At 47.9% G+C, this 25,667-nt stretch overlaps 1 protein-coding gene across 2 annotated transcripts in view; it reads left to right on the top strand.

The window, feature by feature from the left end:
* Positions 1–24,720, top strand: part of ANPEP (alanyl aminopeptidase, membrane) — a 52,245-nt gene extending 27,525 nt beyond the window's left edge. For both annotated transcript variants that reach the window (XM_070763054.1, XM_070763055.1), the window contains 18 exons: positions 1,671–1,810; positions 2,340–2,466; positions 3,282–3,436; positions 4,057–4,170; positions 5,585–5,728; positions 7,149–7,214; positions 8,457–8,522; positions 10,418–10,590; positions 10,809–10,885; positions 12,003–12,142; positions 12,510–12,565; positions 14,088–14,235; positions 14,349–14,440; positions 16,762–16,872; positions 17,899–18,066; positions 20,332–20,472; positions 22,278–22,359; positions 24,394–24,720. In XM_070763054.1, coding sequence (XP_070619155.1) covers positions 1,671–1,810; positions 2,340–2,466; positions 3,282–3,436; positions 4,057–4,170; positions 5,585–5,728; positions 7,149–7,214; positions 8,457–8,522; positions 10,418–10,590; positions 10,809–10,885; positions 12,003–12,142; positions 12,510–12,565; positions 14,088–14,235; positions 14,349–14,440; positions 16,762–16,872; positions 17,899–18,066; positions 20,332–20,472; positions 22,278–22,359; positions 24,394–24,543 — 2,150 coding nt within the window. In that variant the 3' untranslated portion in view covers positions 24,544–24,720. The remainder of the gene's footprint in view (positions 1–1,670; positions 1,811–2,339; positions 2,467–3,281; positions 3,437–4,056; positions 4,171–5,584; positions 5,729–7,148; positions 7,215–8,456; positions 8,523–10,417; positions 10,591–10,808; positions 10,886–12,002; positions 12,143–12,509; positions 12,566–14,087; positions 14,236–14,348; positions 14,441–16,761; positions 16,873–17,898; positions 18,067–20,331; positions 20,473–22,277; positions 22,360–24,393) is intronic.
* The last annotated feature ends 947 nt before the right edge of the window (positions 24,721–25,667 follow it).

The raw sequence follows: 25,667 nt of genomic DNA, 5'->3' as shown, positions 1-25,667 counted from the left end.
CCAGTTCACTGTCCCTCGGACTGTTGGAGGGCCGGACTATATAAAAAAAAACCATGAACAATTCCCTATGCACACTGCACATACCTTATTTTAAAGTAAAAAACAAAATGGGAACATACTATTTAGAGGGGGGGGGGAAGAAGTCTGAAATTCATATATGTTTATGTTTTAATTTTCTTTTGTTAACATCTGATTGGCTAGACAAGGTTTTCTTGGCTTATGAAAAATGTATAAAGAAAGAAGGAAGCACTTTGGCATAATGGGTAATAAGTTAGAAATAGAATTGGTGTTGCACTTTTTGAAGGAACATTGAGGAGGGAATCTAATTAAGAGAAAATGAATGTAACTGGATGACAAAATTAGAAAAAAAAACTTTTTTGATGATTGATATTAGTTATTAATACCACATTTTATTCATACAGGCTAGAGGGAACAGTGGCCAGGAGCACAGGATATGAACGCATCCTGTGCTCCTGTCATCACCCACGGGCCGGATAAATGGCCTCCGCGGGCCGCATGTGGCCCCCGGGCCGTAGTTTGGGAACCGCTGCTCTAGGTGGAATCCGGAGGCTGAACTGAAGCAAAGGGGGGCAGGAATGGGGTTGGGAGAGAAGGTGCCAGATGGCTGGCTCAGCGGGATGAGAATGCTTTGGGGGGGGGAGTGTCTGAGGGTGTGGAAAGGAGATTCTGTGGAGGGGGGAGACTCCTTCAGGCCAGGTTTTAGCAAGGTTTGGTTGGCTAGCGGCAAAATCTGCCGCCGCCACAGAAGACGTCAGGGGGCTCCTAGGGCTGAGATGAGGAAAGTGATAGGAAAGTGAACACAAGAACAAGGGGACACAATCTGAAGTTAGTTGGGGGAAAGATCCAAAGCAACGTGAGAAAATATTATTTGACTGAAAGAGTAGTAGATCCTTGGAACAAACTTCCAGCAGACGTGGTTGGTCAATCCACAGTCACTGAATTTAAACATGCCTGGGATAAACATGTATCCATCCCAAGATAAAATACAGGAGATAGTATAAGGGCAGACTAGATGGACCATGAGGTCTTTTTCTGCTGTCAGTCTTCTATGTTTCTATGAGAGATGCGCCCACCCACTTGTGCTCCCCAGCCTCTTAGGGAAAGCCCCGGTGACAGCCAAGAGCAAAAGAAAGTGGGGAGAGGGAGGGATCGGAGAGGGCTCGTATTTGTGATGACCCTCACTTGAAAGCTTTGCCCCCTGTTGGCCGTGGATCAGAACTACGGGAACACACCTGAGACCTTTCAAGGTTCTGTTGGCTCAAAGGTGCCTCCTCCTCACGGGACACATTGTAGAAAGTCCATGGGACAAAGGCCGCAATGCAAGGTTTTTGCTGCATTTAGTGGTGGGGGGAATCCCCGCTTATGGCTACAATTTCCCCCTCTGCCTCCAAAGGGGAGGGTCACTCTACTTTAACACAGGGCATGTAGATCCCTCCCTACTGGCCCATCAGTGGACTTTGCCAGTGAATGAGAAGGGGCTGGGGGCCTTTTGCCTAAAAGGATGACCGGGCTGAAGGGCAAAAGGAGAAGGGCACCCAGCCTCCTTTGGGAACTTGTGTTTGGGGAGGCAGAACCCCTTCATCCTGGGGAGGACAGTCAGGGAAGGGGACGCCAATCTCACGCCTTCTCCGCTCTGCCTCTTTTTCTAGAGACTGAGGAAGTAGCAATGCCGGACGGATTAAACTGGACGCGGACGAAATTTGAACCCACCCTCAAGATGTCTACCTACTTGCTTGCTTTTATTGTCAGCGAGTTTCAGAAAGTGTCTACTACAGAGAATAACACCCTGGTAGGCCTGCTCTCACGGGGGACCCACTGCCCACAACAGGGGGCATCCTCTAGGTCAGGGATGGGCAATGAATTTTGCCATGGGGCCGCATGAGAAATTGGGATGGTTTTAGAGGGCCGGACTAATATAATTAACTCAGTTCTACCCAATACTGTGAAGATCCAGACCCTGGCCTGACCTAAACACCCAGACCCACTCTACAGACCCCTAATTGTTTGCTTTACGGCAACACGGTGCACCACCGTCACTGCGCTGGAGTGTTTGCGTGGTTTCTGTGCCCGGCTGCTCTCGGTAGGAGGTCGGGGTCCGTTCCAATGCGAGGATGAAAGAGCTCACCGCGTCTGCCGAAAGCAGGAACAGGAGCAGATCCCGATCTCCGCGGATCGGACACAGATAGTGGGCAGGCAGGCCGGTCATAGACAGCAGGCGTGCCGGATGTGGCCCGCAGGCCGCCCCTTGCCCAGGTCTGCTCTAGGTTGCTGTGCCTGGAAGAAGGGCCTTTCCTGAGTGGTCTCGGCTCCTGTTTCAGATCCAGATCTGGGGCCGCCCCAAGTCGATCCAGGACGGCCAGGGGAACTACGCACTCAATGTCACCTACCCCATTCTCAACTTCTTCGAGCAGCAGTACAATGTGCCTTATCCTCTACCGAGATTAGGTAGGTGAGGGGGGATGAGTCACTGGTGGGAGTCGTGATTCTGGGCAGGGGGTGGGCAAACCTGAGGAGCCTTCAGTCCTGACGGGTGTCCTGTGGGCGTGACCCTCCCCCATGTGCTTAATCTCCTTCCAGCATTCATAGAATCTCCTCCTAGCATTCATTCGCTGCACGAATCCCAGCAACCGTTTAGGTCCCACAGAGTCGGCCGTCTCCGGGTCCCGTCAACTAAACAATGTTGGTTGGTGGGCCCCAGGGGAAGAGCCTTCTCTGTGGCGGCCCCGACTCTCTGGAACCAGCTCCCCCCAGAGATTAGAACTGTCCCTACCCTCCTTGCCTTTCATAAACTCCTCAAAACCCACCTTTGTCGTCAGGCATGGGGGAATTGAGATATCTCCTCCGGGCCTATATAATTTATGTATGGTATGTTTGTAGGCATGTCTGCTTAAAAATGGTTTTTTTTTAACTATTTTAAATTTTAAATTGTATATTATTAGATTTATCATGAATTGTTTTATTGTGTTGTGAGCCGCCCTGAGTCCATGGAAAGGGGCGGCATACAAATCTAATAAATAAATAATAAATAAATAAATAAATAGAGAGCCTTGAGCACTGCTGGCAACTGCTTAGCACCAGGCAGAAGAGCATCAGTGAGCGAGACCCTCGCATTTAAGCTTCCTGCTGCTTTTGCGCGGCCGCAGCGGTAGATGCTTTGAATTGGGGGATGGAGAGATGCTTTGATCAGGGAGGGCGGCCCAAGGTTGAACAAGGAGTCCTGGGGTGTTTTGGGCCGAGCGAGCAGGGTCTTCTTTTGGCAGACCAAGTCGCCCTTCCGGATTTCAACGCTGGAGCAATGGAGAACTGGGGGCTGATCACGTACCGTGAGAGTGCGCTACTCTTCGACAGGGAGTTCTCTTCCATCAGCAACAAGGAACGGATTGTGACCGTGATCGCTCATGAAGTTGCCCACCAGGTATTTCCGCCACTGTACCCTTTGCAGCCACGGAATCCCTCCCTACCGACACGGAGAGCCTGCAAGCAGCAATCGGCAGCCATTTTTTTTACTGTCACACTGTGGGTGTGGCTTATTTTGTGGGTGTGGCTTGGCGGTCACGTGACTGGGAAGGAGTGGCTTGCTGGCCATGTGACCAGGCAGGAGTGGCTTGAACGATCGTTCAAGTGAACTGTTATTGCCGCACGATGCCTTTTCATCTCAGCTGTGGCCACAGTCAGGGCTTCGCGAGGGGAAAAAGGCCACAGCGCAGACGGCTTCAGCGCAGCGTGGCTCTCCTGGCCTTGGGAGGTGGCCGCGTGAGGCTGGAGGGGAGCCGGGCAGGAGGGAGGGAAGCTCGTCTGAGGCCAGGAAGGAGGAAAGAGGAAAAAAGCAAGGAGCGTTGCAGCAGCAGGGGAAAAAAGGAGAGCTAAGCTGTGATCGGTAATCCAGGAAGTTACTGGAGCTGTGCGTGCGGCTTTATTTCCACCGGTGGAACTGTTTTCCACCCTGTCCTGCCTGCTGCCCACCCCTGCCTGCAAGGGAACCTCTGGGCTCCTAGAATAAAATGCTCACAGGACTAACCGCCTTCCTCTCCACAGTGGTTTGGAAACCTGGTCACCCTGGAGTGGTGGAATGAGCTGTGGCTGAACGAGGGCTTTGCGTCGTACGTGGAATATTTGGGTGCCGATAGAGCTGAGCCCACGTGGAATATTGTAAGTGCCATATGAAGGGGGGTGGTGGTAACAGGGGCACCACTGAGCCAGGGCAACTGATTGGCCGAGGGCCGGAGCAGTGCAGTACAACAGGAGTGGGGTTTTTTCCAAACTCACACTAATCACTGTGTGTCCCAGTCTGGACCCTCCAAAAAGTGCATTTTGAGGGTAGGCCATGTCCAACCGCTGCAGAAGGGAGAGTTGGCCAGCGTCTATGGAGAGGGGCGGCATACAAATCTAATAAATAATAATAATAATAATAATAATAATAATAATAATAATAATGATCTAGACTGGCTAAATACCTACGGGACCGTCTTCTACCGCATGAATCCCAGCGGCTGATTAGGTCCCACAGAGTTGGCCTTCTCCGGGTCCCGTCAACTAAAAAATGTCGTCTGGCGGGACCCAGGGGAAGAGCCTTCTCTGTGGCGGCCCCGTCCCTCTGGAATCAGCTCCCCCAGAGATTGGAACTGCCCTCATCCGCAAGATGTTGAAGACCCATTTATGTCGCCAGGCATGGGGGGGGGGGCTAATCACCTCCCCTTCTAACTTGTAGCATTGAGTGTGGTATGATTATGTAGCATTGATTGTTTTTAGTAATTTATTTATTTATTTTATTTTATTTATTTGTTAGATTTGTACGCCGCCCCTCTCCGGAGACTCGGGACGGCTCACAACAACAATAAAACAATGTCCAACAAATCTAATAATTTAAAACACTAAAAAACCCATTATTAAATGCAAACATACACACAAACATACCATGCATAAACTGTATAGGCCTGGGGGGGAGGATGTCTCAATTCCCCCATGCCTGACGACAGAGATGGGTTTTAAGGAGTTTACGAAAGGCAAGGAGGGTGGGGGGCAGTTCTAATCTCCGGGGGGAGCTGGTTCCAGAGGGCCGGGGCCACCACAGAGAAGGCTCTTCCCCCTGGGTCCCGCCTAACGACATTGTTTAGTCGACGGGACCCGGAGAAGGCCAACTCAGTGGGACCTAACCGGTCGCTGGGATTCGTGCGGCAGAAGGCGGTCCTAGAGCTGAGTCCTGGGTTTTAACTTGTTCTTTTTAAGGAAAAGGGGGGAGGGTCTTGCCTTCTCTTTCGGCTCAAGATCCCCATGGACAATTGGTGGGCCACTGTGGGACACAGAATGTTGGACACAATGGGCTTTGGCCTGATTCAGCAGGGCTCTTCTTAGGTTCTTTTTATTATTATTATTATTATTATTATTATTATTATTATTATTATTATTATTATTATTATTATTATTATTTAGATTTGTATGCCGCCCCTCTCCGCAGACTTCTTAGGTGGCAATAAAGTTGCTGCCCAAGAGACCTTTGGTGGAAGAAAGTCTCGGTAGCCGGTCAGCTTGCCTTGAGAACTGACTTTAAGGCTTTTGTTTTCAGAAAGACCTGATTGTGCCGAATGACGTCTACCGTGTCATGGCAATTGATGCACTAGCTTCCTCCCACCCCCTCTCCAGCCCGGCAGATGAAATCAACACTCCAGCCCAGATCAGTGAAGTCTTTGACGCCATTTCCTACAGCAAGGTGAGGAGGGGGCTTGGGAAATCCTGCCTGACTTTGAGAGTGGGAGGGATTTGTTAGCAGCTTCACCCCAGGGGGGGGATTCTGGGAAAATTTACCCCAATGCCAGGAGCAGGAAAGCCCATCCCCCAGCATTCCCATCCTAACCCCTTAGACCAGTGTTTCCCAACCTTGGCAACTTGAAGATACCTGGATAATATTAAGTTTGAATCTGTTGCGTGCTCTTGTGTTGTTGTGGTTGAATCCGCAAAAGATGAACCATGAAGTAGCGAGGGATTACTATATTCTCCCTCAGATGATCCCCAAGGCTCTCCACAATGAATCTTAAACAAGATCTAAGTATGGCCCACAGGATCATATGGTGCAATGTCCTGCCTGTTGGCGACTACTTCAGCTTCAACCACAACAACACAAGAGCACACAACAGATTTAGACTTAATATTAACCGCTCCAAACTTGACTGTGAAAAATATGACTTCAGTAAGCGAGTTGTCGAAGCGTGGAACTCATTACCGGACTCCATAGTGTCATCCCCAAACCCCCAACAATTTACCCTTAGATTATCTACGGTTGACCTCTCCAGATTCCTAAGAGGTCAGTAAGGGGCGAGTACAAGTGCACTAGAGTGCCTTCCGTCCCCTGTCCTATTGCTCTCCTATATCTCCTATTCCTTTCTTCTATTCCTATATCTCTTCTTCTATTCTTTCATTGATATGTTCTATTACTATATCTTCTTTTCTATTATTTCGTCGATATATTTTACTATGTATCTCCTCTATAACCTTCATCATGTATTTTACTATGTGTGTGTATATATATATATATACGAAAACAAATATATATATATATATGTCAAATGTTTTTAGCTGAAATTTTAAAATTAAGGGAGACTAGGATGGTACCATTTCGGCCTTGTTCTGGCCTCATCAGCTAGCCACACCCTTCTTTACTGGGAATATATATGTATGTAGATTGTTCTGAGTTCGGGTTTTGCCCTGTGTAATATTTTGAGTGTCTATGCGACGTTTCGGTGAAATCACATTCACCATCATCAGGCTGAAGTTGTAAGCTTCGTGCTGCTGTAAATATAGAATGTGGTGAATGTGATGATGGTGAATGTGATTTCACCGAAACGTCGCATAGACACTCAAAATATTACACGGGGCAAAACCCGAACTCAGAACAATCTACATACATATACCCGTGAAAATCTACGAATTTGCTGAATTTGAAAATTAAGGGCTATACCCACTAAAACCCACATTGTGTATTGGACAAAATAAATAAAAAATAAATCTGGGGCCAGGACTACTCCATGCCCTGCAGGGCCCTCTTGAAACTTCCTTCCTGGACAGACCCTCCCTTGGAAGAAGAAAGGGGGAGGGCTGTGCTTGCCTTATTACAGCTTCTTTTCTCCATGCAGGGGGCCTCTGTCATCCGAATGCTCTCCGAATTCCTCAGTGAGTCCGTATTCAGAGAAGGGTTGCAGGTAAGGGGCTGCCTTTCCCTCCCCTCCCTGACTGAGGCACAGGGCTGGGCCGCAGGCAGGACGGTGTGGAACACCAGCTACTCTTTGCCACAGTGTGGCAGTAAAAATTTTTGGCTGCCCATTACTGCTAAGGCCCAAGTTAATGCAAATGGGTGAAAGATTAGAAGTAATGTGAGAAAATATTATTTTACTGAAAGAGTAGTAGATGCTTGGAACAAACCTCCAGCAGACGTGGTCGGTCAATCCACAGTCACTGAATTTAAAGACTTAATGAACTCAATCTCTATAGTCTGGAGGACAGAAGGAAAAGGGGGGACAGGATCGAAACATTGAAATATGTTAAAGGGTTAAATAAGGTTCAGGAGGGAAGTGTTTTTAATAGGAAAGTGAACAGAAGAACAAGGGGACACAATCTGAGGTCCGTTGGGGGAAAGATCAGAAGCAACGTGAGAAAATATTATTTTACTAAAAGAGTAGTAGATCCTTGGAACAAACTTCCAGCAGACGTGGTCGGTCAATCCACAGTCACTGAATTTAAAGACTTCATGAACTCCATCTGTATAGTCTGGAGGACAGAAGGAAAAGGGGGGACAGGATCGAAACATTTAAATATGTTAAAGGGTTAAATAAGGTTCAGGAAGGAAGTGGTTTTAATAGGAAAGTGAACACGGGAACAAGAAGGCACAATCTGAGGTTAGTTGGGGGAAAGATGAGAAGCAACAAGAGAAAATATTATTTTACCGAAAGAATAGTAGATGCTTGGAACAAACGTCCAGCAGACGTGGTCGGTCAATCCACAATCACTGAATTTAAAGACTTCATGAACTCCATCTGTATAGTCTGGAGGACAGAAGGAAAAGAGGGGACATGATCGAAACATTTAAATATGTTAAAGGGTTAAATAAGGTTCAGGAGAGAAGTGTTTTTAATAGGAAAGTGAACACAAGAACAAGGGGACACAATCTGAGGTTAGTTGGGGGAAAGATCAGAAGCAACATGAGAAAATATTATTTTACTGAAAGAATAGTAGATGCTTGGAATAAACGTCCAGCAGACGTGGTCGGTAAATCCACAGTCACTGAATTTAAAGATGCCTGGGATAAATATATATCCATCCTAAGATAAAATACAAGAAATAGTATAAGGGCAGACTAGATGGACCGTGAGGTCTTTTTCTGCCGTCAACCTTCTATGTTTCTAAAGTTTGGGAATTCTGTTCACCTGGCTCTCCTTTCTCCACAGTCCTACTTTTTGACCTACCAATATGGAAATACCGTCTGTGATGACCTCTGGGAACAACTGCAGATGGTACGTTTTCAAACCCATTCCAGCTTTTTCTATAGAATGTCTGGATCCCGGAAATGGAAGGAGGTTTTTCCACCCCCTGCGTTCCTTCTTCAGTGGTGCTCTATGAAGAGGCTTTAGAAAGGGACCCTTGTTTTGGTTTTTACAGGAAAATGTATAAGGAATGGAAGAAGGCACTTTGATGGCTTATATAGATTTGCAAGATAATAAGCATAATGAGTTAGCATTGTTAAAAGGAAGTTAATGTTGAGTTTAATTAGAAGAAAAGTGGTTATCCGGATCAGTGTTTCCCAACCTTGGCAACTTGAAGGTATCTGGACTTCAACTCCCAGAATCCCCCAGCCAGTAGAAGTTGAGGTTTGGGCCTCCTGTGGGCCCATGCTGCCAGCAACCAGCCCAGTTGAGGAAGAGACAGATCCACGATATAAGAGAGATGGGGGGGAGAGGGGAGAGGGAGGGAGGGAGACAGAGAGAGAGAGAGAGAAAGAGAGAGAGGGAGAGAGAGACAGAGAGTGAGAGAGAAAGGGAGAGAGAGGGAGAGGGAGGGAGGGAGAGAGACAGAGAGAGAGACAGAGAGAGGGAGGGAGAGACAGGGAGAGAGGGAGAGAGAGACAGAGAAAGGGACAGACTGAGACAGAGGGAGAGAGGGAGAGAGAAGGGGGAGGGAAAGAGAGAGAGAGAGACAGAGAGAGAGGGAGAGAGAGGGGGAAGGGGGAAAGAGAGACAGAGAAAGAGGGAGAGAGAGGGGGGAGAGAGGGGAGAGGGAGGGAGAGAGAGAGACACACACATAGAGAGAGAGAAAGAGAGAGAGAGGGAGAGAGACAGAGAGAGAGAGAGAAAGGGAGAGAGAGGGAGAGTGAGGGAGAGAGAGAGGGAGAGAGAGAGAGACAGAGAGAGGGAGGGAGGGAGAGAGAGAGGGAGAGAGAGGGAGAGAGACAGAGAAAGGGACAGACTGAGACAGAGGGAGAGAGGGAGAGAGAAGGGGGAGGGAAAGAGAGAGAGAGAGACAGAGAGAGAGGGAGAGAGAGGGGGGAGGGAGGGAGAGAGAGGGGGAGAGAGGGAGGGAGGGAGGGGGAGACAGAGGGGGAGAGGGAGACAGAAAGGGAGGGATAGAGGGAGGGAGAGAGAGAGAGACAGAGAGAGGGAGAGAGACAGAGAAAGGGACAGACTGAGACAGAGGGAGAGAGGGAGAGAAAAGGGGGAGGGAAAGAGAGAGAGGGAGAGAGAGAGGGAGAGAGAGGGGGGGAGAGAGAGACAGAGAGAGGGGGGGAGGGGGAGACAGAGACAGACAGAGAGTGGGGAGAGAGAGAGGGAGAGAGAGGGGGGGAGGGAGAGGGAGACAGAGGGGGAGAGGGAGACAGAGAAAGGGAGGGATAGAGGGAGGGAGGGAGGGAGAGAGAGAGAGGGAGAGAGAGAGAGGGAGAGAGATGGAGAGAGACAGAGAAAGGGACAGACTGAGACAGGGAGAGAGGGAGAGAAAAGGGGGAGGGAAAGAGAGAGAGAGAGAGGGAGAGAGAGGGGGGGAGAGAGAGACAGAGAGGGGGGAGGGGGAGACAGAGACAGAAAGAGAGTGGGGAGAGAGAGAGGGAGAGAGAGGGGGGAGGGAGAGGGAGACAGAGGGGGAGAGGGAGACAGAGAAAGGGAGGGAGAGAGGGAGGGAGAGAGACAGAGAGAGAGAGAGAGACAGAGACAGAGACAGAGACAGAGACAGAGACAGAGAGACAGAGAGAGGAGCTACACTTTAAAGGCTGGTGGTACTGCCTGGCAATTGGCCTCCACCATCTGCTTGGGATGCATTTCCTGACCGGAAGTCCGAGTCTTGAGATTAGGCCTCTTGGAAGACCAGAGCCAGGAGCCCCCTTCTCAAGTTCAGTCTCTTTGTGATGCTTCTGCGACAGGTGGTGAACAAGAGGAACATGACCCTCCCGCGCAGCGTCAAGGACATCATGGACCGCTGGACCTTGCAGATGGGCTTCCCGGTCCTCACCGTGGACACCACTACAGGCCACATCACCCAGAAACATTTCCTGCTGGACCCAAAGAGCCCCATTAACCGGCCCTCACAGTTCAAGTGAGTCGGGAGCTTTGAGCCTCCGTCGGGAGGTCAGACCTCAGCCTGGGAAGAGCCTCGTCCAGAGGCAACGAGAGGGAGGGGGGAATCCTCTCGGCTAGAGCAATTCTTGGCGACGGGGGCCACATCCTGCGAGGCTCACGCAGCCCAGGAACAAAGAGGGCCCGATGGAGGCAAGGGGAGGAACAGGGTGTCAACTGACAGCCGTTTTCCTGCAGTTACACCTGGATTGTCCCGGTCTCCTGGCTGACCAAAGGAAAGGGGGCAGAGATGTACTGGCTCACAGAGACTTCAGGTATCGTTCATTTCTACCACTTCGGTTGTCGTATGGAGTTGCACAATTGTGCTTAGAGTGTTAGGAGATTTGACGGCGCTTGCTTAAGGCTGTCCAGGTGGTTTTTGCTAGCTGGCTCAAGAGGGTTGAAGGTGCACCCACCTAGCCTGCCCCGGCTTGACCGGCTGCCAGTTAGGGGCAAGGAGAGGGCCTCCCTTGTTGCTGGGGGGGGGGAAGCCTGGGGGCCTCCTCCTCTTCCTCCCTTCCTGATTTTCAAAATGGAATTTGGGAGTCAGTGTTGTACGTTTGAAACTGTGCAAAACCGCTTCGTAAGGTTTACCTAGTGTTCTGTCGGGCTCTCTGGTAAACTCCTCCCGAAAATTCACAGGTGCAAATTTCAGACACACACACACACATTTGAAAATTCAAAACAATGTTCTTTATAATGAAAATTCACTTAAACTAAGCCCTCTTTTGGTATAGCAAAGAGCACTCGTCTCCAAACAAACTGGTAATTTGTACAAGTCCCTTATCAGTTCTGTGATACTTAGCTTGCAGCTGTGAGGCAATTCACAGTCCTTCTTCTTACACGAAGTGACACACACTTTGCCCTGGTTTAGTTTCAAAGCGGGGAAAAATCAGCACACAAAAAGTCAAAGTCAGTAAAGCGGTCACGAAACACAACAATCAGATAATCCTCCACAATGGCCAAACCCACAGGCTGCTATTTATAGCAGCCTCACTAATTACCACAGCCCCACCCAACCACAGGTGGCCTCATTTTCTCTGATAATAATCTCTCAGTTGTTGTTGCCTATGCCTCGCTCTCCGCATGCGTGGCTGTATCATTAACTCTTGTTCTGAATCCAAGGAGGAGCTAGATAATTGATCTCCTTCTGAGCTGTCTGCCACACTCTCCTCCTCCCTGTCACTCATGTCTTCTTGGTCAGAGGAGCCTTCATCAGCAGATTCCATCTGGGGGCAAAACAGGCCTGCAGCATGTGGATGTCTCCTCCACATCCACAGTCCTTGGGGCAGGAGCAGGGCCAGAGCTGACCACAACACCTGTGGACCCTGAAAAGGAGCAGGGCAGCTCTTGCGGTAGAGAGAGTCAACCCCTCTTCCTTTTTTTTTGCAGCTACAAATTCCAACTTCTCCACCTCTGGGGACCCTGACCAGTGGCTGCTACTCAATGTTAATGTCATGGGCTATTTCCGGGTCAACTATGATTTGGGAAACTGGAACAGGCTCATGGACCAGCTGAACGAAAACCATACGGTAGGCAGTCAAAGCGCCACCTGCCCTCTCGGTCCCGGACATGGCTCTGGTGAAATAGCCCCATCTCCAGGCCCCATCTCTGACCGCCCTCTGTTCTCTGTCTCCCGAGTCTCAGCTGACCAGGAGGAAATGGGGATTTTGCCGTATTCTTTCCACGCCCCACCACCTAGAATTTTAAAAATGTGAACCCCACCACTAGATGAGAGGCTCCACCATCTCACCGGACCCTCTTACAGTGGAGGAAGCCCTCTGCCCACCCGGCTAGCAATGGTCTCCAGGCGGGATGTGAGGTTCCGGGATTCTGCTCTCTTGCCCACCGCCTGATTTTGCTAACTCTCAATTCGGACTGCTGTGTCCTTTTTTGCAGATGATCCCCACTCTAAATCGGGCTCAAATCATCGAGGACGCCTTCAACTTGGCCAGGTGAGAATCCCTTTGTCTCCCCCTGCTGCTGGGGAGCAGAATTGCGACCAGATGGTCTTCCACGTCTATGGAAGCGCTAACTGAGGGCTGATGGGAGGGGGGCATCCCAGGACAGGAGTGACAGGGGGCCGGTCTGTGGGAGGCTGCTGCACCGACCCACTTTTGGGCTGAGCCTGGGGGCCGAGCGGAGAGAAGCCCCACAGCCAGCCCTTCTACATGGGGCTCTCTACAGGCTCTCTACATGGGGCTACCTTTGAAAAGTGTTCGGAAACTTCCGATCATGCAGAATGCAGCTGCGAGAGCAATTATGGGCTTCTCTAAGTGTGCCCATATCACTCCAACATTCCGCAGTCTGCATTGGTTGCCGATCAGTTTCTGGTCACAATTCAAAGTGTTGGTTATGACCTATAAAGCCCTTCATGGCATCGGACCAGAATATCTCCGGGACCGCCTTCTGCCGCACGAATCCCAGCGACCGGTTCTGTCCCGCAGAGTTGGCCTTCTCCGGGTCCCGTCGACTAAACAATGTCGTCTGGCGGGACCCAGGGGAAGAGCCTTCTCTGTGGCAGCTCCGACCCTCTGGAACCAGCTCCCCCCTGAGATTAGGATTGCCCCCACCCTCCTTGCCTTTCGCAAACTCCTTAAAACCCACCTCTGCCGTCAGGCATGGGGGAGCTGAAACATCTCCCCCTTGCCCATGTAGTTTTGGTGTTAGATTGATTGTGTGCTTGTTTTTTAATATTCTGGGGTTGTTTTTTTATGAATTTTTTAGCTTAAAGTTGTAATTGGATTGGTGGGTATTGGATTTGTTATTATGTATTGTTTTTACCTTGTTGTGAGCCGCCCCGAGTTTTCGGAGAGGGGCGGCATATAAATCCAATAAATCTAATCTAATCTAATCTAATCTAATCTAATCTAATCTAATCTAATCATCTAATCTAATAATCTAATCTAATCTAATCTAATCTAATCTAATCTAATCTAATCTAATCTAATCTAATCTAATCATCTAATCATCTAATCATCTAATCTAATCTAATCTAATCTAATCTAATCTAATCTAATCTAATCTAATCTAATCTAATCTAATCTAATAATCTAATAATCTAATCTAATTTAATCTAATCTAATCTAATCTAATCTAATCTAATCTAATCTAATCTAATCTAATCTAATCTAATCTAATCTAATAATCTAATCTAATCTAATCTAATCTAATCTAATCTAATCTAATCTAATCTAATCTAATCTAATCTAATCTAATCTAATCTAATCTAATCTAATCTAATCTAATCTAATCTAATAATCTAATCTAATCTAATCTAATCTAATCTAATCTAATCTAATCTAATCTAATCTAATCTAATCTAATAATCTAATCTAATCTAATCTAATCTAATCTAATCTAATCTAATCTAATCTAATCTAATAATCTAATCTAATCTAATCTAATCTAATCCAATCCAATCCAATCCAATCCAATCCAATCCAATCCAATCTAATCCTTCTGCCGCACTTCCAGAGCCAAGTACGTGGACAGCAACCTGGCCCTGAACACCACCCGCTACCTGTCGCAGGAGAGGGACTACCTTCCTTGGGACACAGCCCTGGACAACCTGCACTACTTCCGCCTGATGTTCGATCGCAGCGAAGTCTACGGGCCGATGCAGGTGCGAGCTCCAGCCAGTCTCGGCCCGACCGAGCGGCTGCTGGGGTGGGGACGGGGGCAGAAGGGTTGCTTCCCAGCTTCGTCCCTAGTCAGACCTTCCTCTCCCTGTTGCAGAAATACATCCAGAAGCAGGTCACCCCTTTGTTTGACTACTTTAAGGACGTCACTCTCAACTGGACCCAAATCCCAGATGGCTTGATGAATCAGTGAGTCTCCAGGGGTGAGGAGGAATCGGGTGGGGGGGCTTGGCAAGAGAAAGGGAGAGGGGCAGTCAACGGCAGACATTGGGGGCGCTACTGGAACGCTCCAGTGGTGGTGGGGAGTGTGCACGCACGCACGCACACACACCCTTCAGTTGTGGCCTGACTGACCGGCCCCATTGACAGCAGGAGCGGCCGCAGAGGCGCCCCAAGTCCCCCGGATGAGTGCTGCGCTCACTGGGCCCGCTACAGTGGCGGCAGCAGTTAGTCCCGGCCGGAGCTGCCAGCGGGAAGAAATCTTCCAGGAAGAAGACTAACTCGTCGGGGAGACAACGCTCCCCCTCCGCCCCCATTGCTCACTGGCCAGAGTGTCCCCGACGATCTGCTCTTCTTCCTGGAGGATTTCTTCCCGCTGGCAACTCCGAGCCGGGACTGACCGCCACTGTCGTCGCGCCTCGCAGGACATAGCCCTGCGGCCACCGGCCGGCTTCATCGACATCAGTAGCAGAGGTGCCCCACGCCCACCAGAGGAGCACTGTGCTCTTTATAATGGGACTGGAAAAGGTGCAAAAAAGGGCAACAAGGAGGATCAAGGAAATGGAGCCCCTCCCTTATGAAACCAAGTTGCAACGCCTTGGTCTCTTCAGCCTTGAAAGACGGCGTTTAAGGGGTGACTTGATTGAAGTGTATAAAATCATGCACGGGATAGAAAAGGTGGATAGAGAAAAATTATTTTCTCTATCACACAATACTAGGACGAGGGGGCCCTCCCTAAAGCTCATAGGTAAGAAAGTGAGGACAAATCAAGGGAAATATTTCTTCACCCAGAGGGTCGTTGGTTCATGGAATTCACTTCCAGAAGATTGTGACAGCTGTCAGCCTGGATAGCTTCAAGGCAGGATTAGACAGATTCATGGATGCCAAGTGTATCATAGGTGATAATTGAAACGGAGTATTATTATTATTATTATTATTATTATTATTATTATTATTATTATTATTATTATTATTTATTGGATTTGTATGCTGCCCCTCTCTGTAGACTCGGGGCGGCTAACAACAGTAATAAAAACAGCATATAACAATCCAATATTAAAACAAAAAAAACCCAAACATACAGACATACCATGCATAAATTGTAAAGGCCTAGGGGGAAAGAGTATCTCAGTTCCCCCATGCCTGGTGGCAGAGGTGGGTTTTAAGAAGCTTACGAAAGGCAAGGAGGGTGGGGGAAATTCTAATCTCTGGGGGGAGTTGGTTCCAGAGGGCCGGGGCCGCCACAGAGAAGGCTCTTCCCCTGGGTCCCGCCAAGCGACATTGTTTAGTTGACGGGACCCGGAGAAGACCCAGTCTGTGGGACCCAACTGGTCACTGGTATCCATGTGTCACCTCTATGTTGGTTGAAGCAGACAGGATTCCCTTGGGTACCATTTGTTGGGGGTCAAGGGAAAGGGAGGGTCTTGCCTTCTCTTTCTGCTCAAGATGCCCAAGGACCATTGGTGGGCCACTGTGGGACACAGAATGCTGAACTCCATGGGCTTTGGCCTGATTCAGCAAGGCTCTTCTTAGGTTCTTATGTTCTTATATTCTTATGTTTGGGCCCACCTAGCAGGGGGCGCTGTTGCTGCTGGCTGGGGCAGTGAGATTCAACTACTGCACAGGCACAGAAGCCAAATCTCATGTCCACGGTGTGTGCACGGCTGGCGGTGATGGAGCTGCCCGCACAGCCTCATTTCCGCCGCTGGGAGGGTTTCCCCTGCCGTCCCAACTTCTGCCCACCCCTGTGGGGAGTTGTGTGTGTATCACTACCCTGGCACATAGTTCCCTCTAAGCTGAGCAGTGAGCAATCGCTCACTTAAAAATCATCATCAACTCAGAGTTTTCCAAACCTGCCCAGAAGCCGAGAGGGAAAGAGTGAGAGGGAAGGAGAGAGAGAGGAAGAGAGAGAAACAGATAGAAAAAAGAGAGGAAGGAAAAGAGAAAGAAAAAGAATGGGAGTAAGGAAGAGAGAAAGAAAATCAAAGTCTAGTTTGAAACTAGCTCAACTATTTAAGTGGCATTTTGATATTGATAGAGTTGCCCTATTATGAGCTCACTGTTATAGACACACAGTACAGTATTTTATTTTGAAATTCTCTGAGGCAAAACAGGGTGGGGTTTTTATTTGTTTGTTTGTTTATTTGTTTGTTTGTTTGTTTATTATTTCTGTGCCGCCCAGTCCCGAAGGGCCTGCCGCTCAGACACTATACTTTTCCGCCCACCCCCCAAAAAAATTAGAGGGAACACTGCCCTGGCATCTCTACCCTCGCCTTCTCTTCCTTCTTCAGATACAACCAGATGTTAGCCATCCGCACGGCCTGCTCCAATGGCGTCCCCGAGTGCAATGAGCTGGCCTCCAACTGGTTCAAGGCCTGGAGAGCCAATCCCAGCAAAAACACGTGAGAGAGCGCCTGGACCTGGGGACCCCAAGGGGGGGCGAGGGGGAGTGTTGAGCAGGGGAAGCCCAATTGGGGAGCGGGGAAGTGGAGCTGCTTTCCAGGCAGGCCGTCCTCTTCTCTGCAGGGCCGGTCTCTCCTGCCCAAGTGGCCTTTAACCGCTCTTAACTCCCTGGGCTTGTCCAGCTCCCAAAGAGGGGCAGCTACAGGAGGGGCCCTGCAACTCTGCCCACCTCTTTCCTTCAGATGCTGAGCCAGAGATGAGCCCCCCCACCCTGCTTTTTGGATGGATGGATGGAGGGATGGATGTAATCATGGATGGATGGATGGAGGGAGGGAGGGAGGGAGGGATGGAGGGAGGGAGGGAGGGAGGAATGGATGGATGGATGGAGGGAGGGAGGGAGGGAGGGATGGATGGAATCATGGATGGATGGATGGATGGAGGGATGGATGGAGGGATAGATGGATGGATGGAGGGATGGAGGGATGGATGGAGGGAGGGATGGATGGAATCATGGATGGATGGATGGAGGGAGGGAGGGAGGGAGGGAGGGATGGAGGGAGGGAGGGAGGGAGGGATAAATGGAATAATGGATGGATGGATGGATTAATGGATGGATGGAATCATGGATGGATGGATGGATTAATGGATGGATGGAGGGAGGGAGGGAGGGATTAATGGAGGGATTAATGGAGGGATGGAGGGATGGAGGGATGGAGGGATGGAAGAATGGAATCATGGATGGATGGAGGGAGGGAGGGAGGGATTAATGGAGGGATTAATGGAGGGATGGAGGGATGGATGGATGGAAGAATGGAATCATGGATGGATGGATGGATTAATGGATGGATGGATTGAGGGAGGGAGGGATTAATGGATGGATTAATGGATGGATGGATGGATGGATTGGATTGGATTTCTATGCCACCGCCGCCCCCTCCGAGGACTTGGGCCAGCTCACACCATCTAAAATATCCAATACATAATATAATCCAATTAACGTCTCTCCGTGACGTTCTCGCTTCCAGGATCCCGCCCAATCTGCGCTCCGCCATCTACTGCAGCGCCATCAGCACCGGTGATGAGGCGGCCTGGAACTTCGTCTGGGAGCAGTTTCGGCAGGCCCAGGTGATCTCGGAGGCCGACAGGCTGCGCTCGGCCCTGACCTGCAGCCAGAGCCCCTGGATCCTTCAGAGGTGAGCGGGTGGCGGCTCGTGGGCCTCATCCGGTTGCCCGAGACGAGCGGGGAGGGCACCAGGATTTCTTTTTTATTTATTTTATTTATTTATTCGTCAAACAATTATAGGGTGGTAATTTGTACAAATAAAACATTAGAGAAGTGATGGTAAAAAGTAGCGATAGAAAATGGTGCACTGATGCGCGCCCTTTACAGACCTCTTAGAAAAGGGGGACAGGTCGATGGTAGATAGTCTAAGGTTAAAGGTTTTGGGGTTAGGAGTAGAAACCACAGAGTCGGGGAGTGCATTCCAGGCGTTGATGACTCTGTTGCTGAAGTCATATTTTTTGCAGTCTAGTTTGGAGCGCTTAACATTTAGTTTAAATCGATTTTGTGCTTGCGTGTTGTTGCGGTTGAAGGTGAAGTAGTCGTTAACAGGTAGAACATGTTGGTATATGATTTTATGAACTATAGTTAAGTCAGAACGAAGACGACGGAGTTGTAAGTTGTCTAATCCAGTGTTTCCCAACCTTGGCAACTTGAAGATATCTGGACTTCAACTCCTAGAATTCCCATCCCCATGACTTTTCAGAGAAGGGGGTGTTTTAGTGATTGAGCCAACCCCTCTGTATCCCCGTTTTACAGTAATGATAAAAAGTAGACAATAGGACAGGGACGGTAGGCACAATGGTGTGCTTATGCACGCCCCTTACAGACCTCTTAGAAAGGGGGAGAGGTCGATTGTAGATAGTCTAAGACAGTGTTTCCCAAGCTTGGCAACTTGAAGATATCTGGACTTCAACTCCCAGAATTCCCCAGCCAGCAAATGCTGGCTGGGGAATTCTGGGAGTTGAAGTCCAGATATCTTCAAGTTGCCAAGCTTGGGAAACACTGTACTAGGTAACCAGATGTGGGCTGCTAAGGTAGAACGGTGACGTGTGCTCGCTCCCGTGCTAGCGAAGTCCAGTGCAATTCTGCATTCTTTGACTGGGGAATTCTGGGAGTTGAAGTCCAAATATATTCAAGTTGCCAAGGTTGGGAAACACTGGTCTAATCCAAGAATTTCAAGTCTGGCGGAGTAGGGTATTTTGTTGTGAGAAGAGGAGTGAAGGACTCTTCTTGTAAAATATTTTTTAGCACCTGGGCCGACTTCAGGCATCCCACCGAGGTGGGCGGTCCCAGGTGAAGACCTGCCAAGGAAGGGATGGAGAATTCCCTGATTGGTGCGGCTGCCCAGCAATCCCCCTTTGGAGGCGGGCCTTTCCCACCTCTGGAGGACTTTGGGGAAGAGGCTGACCAGCAGCTGCCTCTCAGGGATGCTTTTCCTGTATCCAGCAGAGGGTTGGACCAGAGGGTCCTTGTGCCCCCGCCAAACGGCACATTTGTACAATTGCATGAAAAGAAAGGAAGCTTATTGACAAAATATATAGGTGTGTAGATGAAATCACAAACTCAATTAAGGGAATTAAAAGCAAAGAATCAAAACGACCATGGTACAAATGGCACGAATGGATTCAAAAGAAAAATAAAAAATGTTACAATACAAAAAGTATCAGTATATATAGAGAAAATAACAAATACCTTGCAAATATCAATAGAAACGAAGTACAGCGTTCCCTCGCTTTTCGCGGGGGATGTGTTCCGAGACGGCCCGCAAAAGTCGAATTTCCGCGAAGTAGAGATGCGGAAGTAAATACACTATTTTGGGGTATGAACAGTATCACAAGCCTTCCCTTAACACTTTAAACCACTAAATTGCAATTTTCCATTCTGTTAGCAACCATTCAGATTATTACTCACCATGTTTATTTATTAAAGTTTATTAAAAAAAAATATTTATTAAAGGCAGACGAAAGTTTGGCAATGACATATGATGTCATCGGGCAGGAAAAACCGTGGTATAGGGGGGAAACCGCAAAGTATTTTTTAATTAATATTTTTGAAAAACCGTGGTATAGACTTTTCGCGAAGTTCGAACCTGCGAAAATCGAGGGAACACTGTTTAAGCATTTTCTTCTCTGTTTCTTTTATTTCAAAAATGTGTTCTACCAATGATATATATAATTGAATGTATACTATTCAATAAAAGATATAAGGAAATGAAAGATATATACAAAAGGTAATAGAGATGGAATAAGATCTGTAAAACCTAAACAAAACACGTGAGAAATATTTTTGAAAACAATAAAGAAACTTTTAAAAAAAGAAAAGAAAGGAAGCTCGGCTGCAGCTGTTTGGGGAGGGAGGGTGCACATTCGTGGAGCTGACCATGTATCCCTTGCAGGTATCTTAAATATACCCTGGACTCCAACTTGATTCGCCGCCAAGATGCAACATCCACCATCAATGGCATTGCCGGCAATGTGGTGGGTCAGCCCCTGGCCTGGAATTTTGTGCGCATGAAGTGGAGGACCCTCTTCCAGCAGTGAGTGTGCTTAATAATAATAATAATAATAATAATAATAATAATAATAATAGTATTAGTATTAGTATTAGTATTAATAATAGTATTAATGTATTAATTAGTAATATGGTAAATGGTTTAGTTTTACTAGATAAATGGTCAAAGCAGTGGAAACTGCAGTTTAATGTTTCCAAATGTAAAATAATGCACTTGGGCAAAAGGAATCCTCAATCTGAGTATTGCATTGGCAGTTCTGTGTTAGCAAAAACTTCAGAAGAGAAGGATTTAAGGGTAGTGATTTCTGACAGTCTCAAAATGGGTGAGTAGTGTGGTCGGGCAGTAGGAAAAGCAAGTAGGATGCTTGGCTGCATAGCTAGAGGTATAACAAGCAGGAAGAGGGAGATTGTGATCCCCTTATATAGAGCGCTGGTGAGACCACATTTGGAATACTGTGTTCAGTTCTGGAGACCTCACCTACAAAAAGATATTGACAAAATTGAACGGGTCCAAAGACGGGCTACAAGAATGGTGGAAGGTCTTAAGCATAAAACGTATCAGGAAAGACTTCATGAACTCCATCTGTATAGTCTGGAGGACAGAAGGAAAAGGGGGGACATGATAGGAAAGTGAACACAAGAACAAAGGGACACAATCTGAAGTTAGTTGGGGGAAAGATCAAAAGCAACGTGAGGAAATATTATTTCACTGAAAGAGTAGTAGATCCTTGGAACAAACTTCCAGCAGACGTGGTTGGTAAATCCACAGTAACTGAATTTAAACATGCCTGGGATAAACATATATCCATCCTAAGATAAAACACAGGAAATAGTATAAGGGCAGATTAGATGGACGATGAGGCCTTTTTCTGCCGTCAGTCTTCTATGTTTCTATGTTTCTATGTTTCTATGTTTCTATGTTTCTATGTTTCTATGTTTCTATGTTTCTATGTTTCTATGTTTCTATGTTTCTATGAGTATTAGTATTAGTATTAGTATTAGTAATAATAATAATAATAATAATAATAATAATAATAATAATAATTTATTAGATTTGTATGCTGCCCCGCTTTGGGAACTCGGAGCAGCTCACAACAAGCAATACATAGTATACAAATCCAATATTAAAAACAATTTTTAAACCCCTTATAAAAAACAATCATACAACTCAAACAAATCATACATAAATTATAATAGCTAAAGCAGTGGTTCTCAACCTGGGGGTCGGGACCCCATTGGGGGTCGAACGACCATTTCGCAGGGGTCGCCTAAGACCATAGGAAAACACAAATTTCAGATGGTGTTAGGAACTAAAGCTTCTATTCTGGCGCTTTGGAACATATTTTTACAATCAGGCGTTTACAGTGGGGGTGACCCTCTGACCTCCCTGCCAATCAGCTTAAAGCTCTGTTGGGAGAATTGGCACTGGACTTATGGTTGGGGGTCACCACAACATGAGGAACTGTATTAAGGGGTCATGGCATTAAAAGGGTTGAGAACCACTGAGCTAAAGGGTATATTAATTTCCCCATGCCTGACAACAGAGGTGGGTTTTCAGGAGTTTACTGAAGGCAAGGAGGGTGGGGGCAGTCCTAATCTCTGGGGGGACTTGATTCCAGAGGGCTGGGGCCACCACAGAGAAGGCTCTTCCCCTGGGTCCCAACAGACGACATTGTTTTGTCAATGGGACCCAGAGAAGGCCAACTCTGTGGGACCTAATTGGCCGCTGGGATTTGTGCGGCAGAAGGCGGTCCTGGAGGTATTCTGGTCCGATGCCATGTAGGGCTTTATAGGTCATAACCAACACTTCCTCTCCCCCCCACTGCCCAGGTTCGGGGGAAGTTCCTTCTCTTTCTCCAGCCTCATCCAGACGGTGACCCAGAGATTTTCATCTCCGTTTGAACTTCAAGAGGTGAGGCTGCCTGGGGTTCGGGGAGGGCTTGGTGGGGGGCACCCGGCTTTGCCAAGAGCGACAGCCTCCTTTTAGGAGCAGCCAAGTCCCTGTTTCATGTCTCTGCCCAGTGAACAAAAGCACTGGAGTCCAGAGAACCAAGCCAAGGCACCTCCAAACGGTGCTGCTTGCAAAGGGGGCACCAAACCAGCCCTTTTTACCTGGCTAGGGCAGTGATGGTGAACCTTTTTTCCCTTGGGTGCCGAATGTGTGTACGCACGCACTGTTGCATCTACATGAGTGCCCCCATCCATAATGCAATATATTGACTTTCGCAGGGGATACCTTCCAAGACCGCCCGCGAAAGTCAAATTTCCGCGATGTAGAGATGCTCCCTTCCTTTCCTTCCTTCCTCCCCTTCCCTCCTCCATTCCTGGTTTTACTTACGCCCAGAACCTTCAGGGGCAACAGGGCGGCAAGCAGGGGGCTTTGCTTTGCTCGCTGCGGGGGCGGGCAGCAGTAAGGCTCTGCTTCTATTGGAGCGTACCAATGCTCCAAGAATTAAAGGGGGGGGAGCGGGAGTCTGGGGCGGAAGCGGAGCTTTTATTTAAAGAAGCAGGAGGGCTGGGATGGAGGGAGGGTAGGAGGAGAGTTAAAATGCACAGTATTGTGCCGGAAAACCCTCGGTTTTGCAAAAAAACCACAGTATTTTTTTAATAATATTTTTTTTTAAACCGTGGTATAGACTTTTCGTGAATGTCGGACCCGCAAAAGTCAAGGGAACACTGTACATTTCCTGCATGTCCTGCCCCCTGCACATTGGGTGCATGACACCTATGCGTGCCCGTGTGACACCCCCGCCCCCTGTTTTGGTCTCACATCCCAAAATGGAGCTGGGGGAGTGTGACCCCTGGCGCACCTAAGCAGTACTGGGGTGGAATCGCCACAGATATTAGAAGGCACCAGCCGAAGGAAGTGAGGAGAAAGCATTGCATGTGTAACGTGAAAACCATTTGGCCATCAGGAGACACACACACACATGCCCAATGGAGCTGAGCTGGTCAACAGCTCACGTACCGGCAGATATTGGCAGTTCTGTGCTAGCAAACACTTCAGAAGAAAAGGATTTAGGGGTCGTGATTTCTGACAGTCTCCAAATGGGTGAACAGTGCAGTCAGGCGGTAGGGAAAGCAAGTAGGATGCTTGGCTGCATAGCTAGAGGTATAACAAGCAGGAAGAGGGAGATTGTGATCCTGCTATATAGAATGCTGGTGAGACCACATTTGGAATACTGCGTTCAGTTCTGGAGACCTCACCTGCAAAAAGAGATGGATCAAATCGAACGGGTCCAAAGACAGGCTACAAAATTGGTGGAAGGCCTTAGACCATCAAACTTATCAGGAAAGACTTCATGAACTCAATCTGCATAGTCTGGAGGACAGAAGGGAAAGGGGGGACATGATCGAAACATTTAAATATGTTAAAGGGTTCAATAAGGTTCAGGAGGGAAGTGTTTTTAAATAGGAAAATGAAGCCAAGAACAAGGGGACACAATCTGAGGTCAGTTGGGGGAAAGATCAGAAGCAACGTGAGAAAATCTTATTTGACTGAAAGAGGAGTAGATGCTTGGAACAAACTTCCAGCAGACGTGGTTTGTAAATCCACAGTCACTGAATTTAAACATGCCTGGGATAAACATAGATCCATTGTAAGATAAAATACAGGAAATAGTACAAGGGCAGACTAGATGGACCAGGAGGTCTTTTTCTGCCGTCAATCTTCTATGTTTCTATGTTTCTATATGGCTCTGCGTGCCACGCGTGCCATAGGTTCACCATCACTGTGCTAGGGTTTTGCAGAAGCACCTCTTCCCATCTGATCCTCACGTGGAGGAGGGCGGATGTGAAGGGAGGGTGCCAGTGGGGGGGGGTCCCTTTGGACACTCGGGTGTGGTGGTGGGAGGTCTGATCCAACCCCACAATATCTGAAAGCCGGCAAAGCGGGGAAACGGCTTGGGGAAAACGCTTCTTTTTTCTCTCTTTGACCGGCTAACAGCTGGAGCGGTTCAAGGCGGACAACGCAGATGTGGGCTTTGGCTCGGCCACCCGGGCGCTGGAGCAAGCATTGGAGAGGACGAAGGCCAACATCAAGTGGGTGGAAGAAAACAAGCCGCTGGTCCTGCAGTGGTTCACGGAGAACTCGTAAGGCCAGGGGCTCCGGACAGCGGGTCAGCATCCAGAATGTGGTAGCAGCCTCAGGGACACTCCTTCTGAGCCCCCGAGGGCAGAGGAGCAGGTGGGCTGGGACTCTCTCCGGCCACCGCAAAGCCCCTCCATCCTTTTGTAACCTCAACACTGTAAATTAAAGAGTCTCTTGAATGGAGTGTGTTCGGATCACTGCTGGAGGAGGGGAAAAGGGACACTGCAGGCCATGCGGGGTGGGAGCTGGGGCCAAACCCTGGCAGGGTTTTGGGATGGCAGCCCTCCTGATAATAATTAATTATAATAATTTATTAGATTTGTATGCCACCCCTCTCCGAAAACTTGGGGCGGCTCACAACAATAATAAACAATGTATAAATCCAATATTTAAAAGCACAATTTTTAAAAAACCTTATAATAAAATAATCACACAACCCAATGAGACCATACATAAACACACACACATACACACACACACACACACACACACACACACATGTGCAGAGCTGAAGGGATTGGATACTGTAGCCTAGAGGATAATTCTCTGCCTTACAAGGCAAAGGTTGCAGGTTCAGGTCCCAGTGGGTATGGCTAGCTGATAAAGCCAAAATAAGGCCGAAATAGATCTACCGCCGGGCCTATATAATTTATGTATGGTATGTTTGTAGGTATGTCTGCTTAAAAATGGGGTTAACTAATTTAAATTTTAAATTGTAAAATATTAGATTTGTTATGAATTGTTTTATTATGTTGTGAGCTGCCCCGAGTCTACGGAAAGGGGTGGTATACAAATCTAACAAACAAACAAACAAACAAACAAACAAACAAACAAATAAATAAATAAATAAATACATAAATACATAAATACATAAATAAATACATAAATAAATACATAAATAAATAAATAAATATATCCTGGTCTCCCTTAATTTTCAAATTCAGCAAAAAACATGTGACATATATGTTTGTATGTATGTATGTATGTATGTATGTATGTATGTATGTATGCATTTGTTTTCGTAAATTTTCACGGGTACAGGTATGACGGTCTTGGCATATTCGGGTTTCTTCCCGTGTACGACTCAGAGATTTCTGGCGACGTTTCGACGAGGTCCCACTCGTCATCTT

The sequence above is a fragment of the Erythrolamprus reginae genome, chromosome 10, assembly GCF_031021105.1.
Source record: "Erythrolamprus reginae isolate rEryReg1 chromosome 10, rEryReg1.hap1, whole genome shotgun sequence".
NCBI lineage: Eukaryota > Metazoa > Chordata > Lepidosauria > Squamata > Dipsadidae > Erythrolamprus > Erythrolamprus reginae.
This window is presented reverse-complemented; position numbering and strand designations above follow the sequence as displayed.